General features: G+C 46.2%; 1 protein-coding gene across 1 annotated transcript; it reads right to left on the bottom strand.

Annotated features, from left to right (window-relative positions):
• Positions 1–1,788: 1,788 nt before the first annotated feature.
• Positions 1,789–2,406, bottom strand: LOC308301386 (large ribosomal subunit protein uL13-like; the record flags this gene model as incomplete). The annotated part of the gene is made up of 1 exon (XM_080745358.1): positions 1,789–2,406. The coding sequence occupies one exon, from the start codon at positions 2,404–2,406 to the stop codon at positions 1,789–1,791; it is 618 nt and encodes a 205-aa protein (XP_080601484.1).
• Between the last annotated feature and the right edge of the window lie 2,210 nt (positions 2,407–4,616).

Genomic DNA, 4,616 nt, shown 5'->3' with positions numbered 1-4,616 from the left:
CTATATATTCTGAATGAATTAATGATTTTATCTGGAGGGCCGAATTGTCATGTGAAGCTTGACCAATCCTCAAAGTATTCAATCATCAGACCGGGACGGACACTACACACATGTTCTGAACGTACGGGAGAGATAAAACCTGTTTATTCTGGACTGAAATGACCATATATGGACATGGGTTCACACATTTTGTTTTTGATAAAACCTGTTCATTCTGGACTGAAATGACCATATATGGACATGGGACACACATTTTGTTTTTGATAAAACCTGTTCATTTTGGACTGAAATGACCATATATGGACATGGGACACACAAAGCCACTCATTGGAAGCGGCTTTCACCGCTTCAAAAAGGGAATCCCGAGTAGGATTTGAAACCACTACCTTGGGTTCCCCAGCCACCCGACGTTACTGCCCACACCACAGGAATCGCGACGGAGGCATGCCGTCTCAGGCGACCTTGAGCCCCTCGAGACACCGCTGAGCGAGCGCTAGCGAGCGAGTCGCCGTGTCGGGGTGGTGCGAAGGTCGCATGAGCCGACTCAGCGCCGTTACCAAGTTATGTGCCGTTATGGACAGAATAGTAAATATTAGTCCCCCAGTATCCACGTTGTCAAAGATAACACAAAAAAGGGGGTTTAGCCAGCCGCTCGGTAGCTCAGTAAGTAGAGCAATAAGGTGGCCACTATCACTGAGGTCCGGGTTCGCCTCCCACTCAGGGGAGATAACTATTCAAGTCAACATGTGTCGGCGCATGCGCACTAACACTCTCCCTGCGCGTCTCAGATAAAAACGGAAAGCATCCCAGCATGTTTCAGGCATGGCGCCAAAAGCGAGTCCAAAGCACGTCAAGGGAGAGACGCAGTGAGGGTGAGAACGGGTTGCCTTGGGATAAGGTAGGTGTATGAAACATCTAAAATTGTCTGGTGGTTTGTTCTGGGTTGTGTTCCTTGCATTCCCTTTGTATTTGGAGAGCTGGATGACTGAAAGACAAAACCTGTGCAATGGAGTGAACACAGGACGACGTGCTGTGCCATTGGTTAGTGCCCATCATTGCCGGGTGACAGTTGAGCAGTGCTGAACCCCAAGCCTAGAATACAACGCTTGTGTATGTGCATCAGCAACGTCCCACTGGCGCTTCAGTCAACATCGGAATGCCGTTTCCATTTTTTTGCTTCTTTATTTCCCTCTTAACACTTAGACGGAGATACTAATAAGTATACACTTCTGTGCCAGCGTTTTCAGTGTTTTTACCATGTTTTTCGAGTGTGTTCGTGCGCGTGCACACTGCCATGCGTGTGCTCAGATTCGTTGCGGAAAATTTAGTCAGGAACCCACAAACCCAAAAACTCAAGGAATAGGGCTGAACCTGTGATGTCATGCCGTACTTTTTATTTCTGTTTTATCTATTAGTTTGGTCATTAAGGTCCACAGAATGCAAGGCTTGCTCCGAATGCAGAAAAAAAAGATGTGTTGACATCACACGCCTGTACAAAGTTTTATGTCTGCATGAGTAGCTATCCATCCAAGGGTGAGTTGAGTCCTGCACCTCTGCGTTTATGGCTTTATAGTTATATAATATAAAATTATTTTCAAGTACCAGTAAGATGCTGGATGAGGGGGGGAAGCGACCCCGCCTTGAAGGGCGCTGAAACGTCAGAGCTTCTTAAAACATTTTTTACTGGAGAGAACATAGTTTTTTCTTTTTGAAGTGGGAAGGGACATGTTGACAGGAGAGATGGTCAGAGGAGCAGAGTTTCCTTTAGAACCTTTATTGGCCACCAAATCAGACAAGGACTCCAAATTCTTTGAGAACAGCGGTGTATGGTGCAAGCTTGGCCTCTGCGATCTTCTCTGCTTTCTTTCTCATGGTGATCACAGTCTTTTTATTTTCGTAGGTGATCTCAGACTTCGCTTCTCTCTTCGCCTCCAGGGTTTCTGTGATCTCCTGGTTCTTCCAGCCAACCTCATGGGCCAGGCGCCCAAGAAGGGCATCCTTGCGAGTGGGCTTCAGGCGCACAATCTCAAGGGCAGCTGGGACCACCATACGTTTCCTCTCGTCGTATGGAGGGGGGACGCCATCAAACACCTTCAGTCTGTCCAGTGCAGCCTGTCCTCGCTTTGTTTTGTGAGGAAGCATACCTCTGACAGTCCTCCAGAAGATCTTGCTGGGAGCTCTGAAGTGGTATGGTCCACGGGAGGGATTGGTGTTCATCCTCTTACACAGGAAAGCCAGGTACTCCAGTTCATTGCGGTAGAAGTTTCCAGAGATGTTAATGCCCTCACATCTCACCACTACCACCTTGTGACCCAGCAGGACCTCTTTAGCCACAATGGCTGCAAGACGTCCAAGTAGATGTCCTCTGCCATCAAGCAGCAGAACCTTATTGAACCGGTCCGCCATGATGTCCGAAAACTTAATGTCCCAACTTAAGTGGAAACCTTAGTATCAGCAGTGGTTGCTGGGGCGTCTTCAACCAGTGATGTCTGTCTTTAAAATCCAGGGATGTTTATAAGATGTAATCACAGCAGGATATTCAGTTGTAAGGGTTTATCTATCTACGTGTGATCTAATAGTCAGTCTTTCAGTGGGAGGCTCTCTTCTCTTTTGACTAATGCGCCTCACACTCTGTGTAATCAGCTTTTAAGTCAAGCTGACTGAAATATGACCTCATTAGATATGACCTCAGCCTTGCCCAAATATGGAGTTCAACACAACTCCAGAATGAGCCTTCACAGGAGTATGGACCCTATTCACGTCCCACCCACTCAGCAACTTCCTGGTGCTGACGTCACACTTTGAAAAGCCCATAGAGTTAACACAGAAATCGCAAATATAATGCATTTTCCGATTAGTAGAGTATAAAATACGGCTAGCATGATCAAGAACACAAGATAGTAAATAATGATTTGTTGGCTTAAAGTCCAGCAATTTCTGTGTTAGTTTACCCTTCAAAACCGACGTCAGCACCAGGAAGTTGCTGAGAAATTTGGGCGGGCCGTGAATAGGGTCTATTGCGTAACCAAGGCAACCTGACATAAACAAACATGGATGCCACAATATGCCTTTTCAGGACATCTACATCCCGCTGTAAACACAGGAATGTCTGGGTGTGTTGGTGTGTCTGTCTCCCTTTGTCCATGTCAAGGACCCCCACATAGCTACAGTCTTCTAAGAGGTCAAGGACTCCCACATAGCTACAGTCTTCTGAGAGGTCAAGGACCCCCACATCTGAGGTCATTCCTATCATTGCGACCGTAGGTCGCATTTACTACCAAAACCTCCACAGGCTGTCCGTGGGTGAGTCAGTGAGTCAGTCCGTCCGTCCGTCACACTTTTGCCCTGCTCATATCTCCACAACCGTTGCCCCCATCCATGCCAAATTTTGCACACACACTCCTTGACTGCCAAACTACAACCTCCAAGGACCCCCGGAGCCCCAGGGACCCCCAGGTCCCTGGGGGACCCCCAGATGTAAAAAATGACCAAATGTGGTCACACGTCACACGTCACACTTTCTCCCTGCTCATATCTCCGCAACCGTTGACCCGATCCATGCCACATTTTGCACACACACTCCTTGCCTGCCAAACTACAACCTCCAAGGACCCCCCGAGCCCCAGGGACCCCCAGCTCCCTGGGGGACCCCCAAGTGTAAAAAATGACCAAATGTGAAAAAATGACCAAATGACCACCCCAACGGGGCAGCTCACAGGGAATTCCCGGGGACCACCCACTCCTCGTGCTCCAGAACGGATGCAAAAGTGGTGACGCCCCCAGTGGAGGACCCCCTCCACTGCAGCTCACATAAAATGCCGATAGGGAGTCTTACTGGTATATAAACTTTATTTCAGACACAAAGGTCCATAAAACATGCATACAAAAACAGACAAACATTACAGAGATATACAGTTCCAGACTGTTTACACAAAAAAAAAAAAAAAAAAGAAAAAACATTGCCTCCAGTGTTTCCAGAAGCACGATGTAAACCTTGTATCACTCTGTGTGATCTCTGTTAAGGCCCTGATTAATTCATTCTTCGACTCCATAAGTCTACACGTATATCTAAACATAAAATTCCTCAGTACAGCATGAAAGGTTGGTACATTACTAGTCACAAACAGTTCACTTGCACTAGTCCATATTTGGGAGTTTCAGAAATATTCTAAAAGCACCATTATATGCCACCTGAAGTTTCTTCATGTTTGCACTGTTAATAGCGGCACCACAAGTGGGCTGTATATAATGGAGTGCAATATGTTTTAAAAAGTGCTATTTTTACATCAGCTGTACACATGTGAAACTTTCGTGCCAGCATGTTGGCTTGTCCATAAAACTTATTACACTGGCGCTGCACATCATCATCACATAGATCATCTCAGGGGCGTCAATTGGGTATGGCAGGGGTATGCAGCTGCCATACCCTGGGTCCAGGGGGAAAATAAAAGTTACTTTTAAATGTAAATCCATGAATTTCTCTTTGTCTATCTGTGCTGGTTATTATGTTGTTAAATTACAGTAAAATAACTACAAATGCAAAATGTAACAAAATGGTCACTTTAACAATTATGTTCTCCACACTTTTATTCTCCCCATCTCGACAAGATGGTATA

The sequence above is a fragment of the Nannobrachium achirus genome (genome assembly GCF_963921795.1).
Source record: "Nannobrachium achirus genome assembly, chromosome: 16".
Classification (NCBI taxonomy): domain Eukaryota; kingdom Metazoa; phylum Chordata; class Actinopteri; order Myctophiformes; family Myctophidae; genus Nannobrachium; species Nannobrachium achirus.
This window is presented reverse-complemented; position numbering and strand designations above follow the sequence as displayed.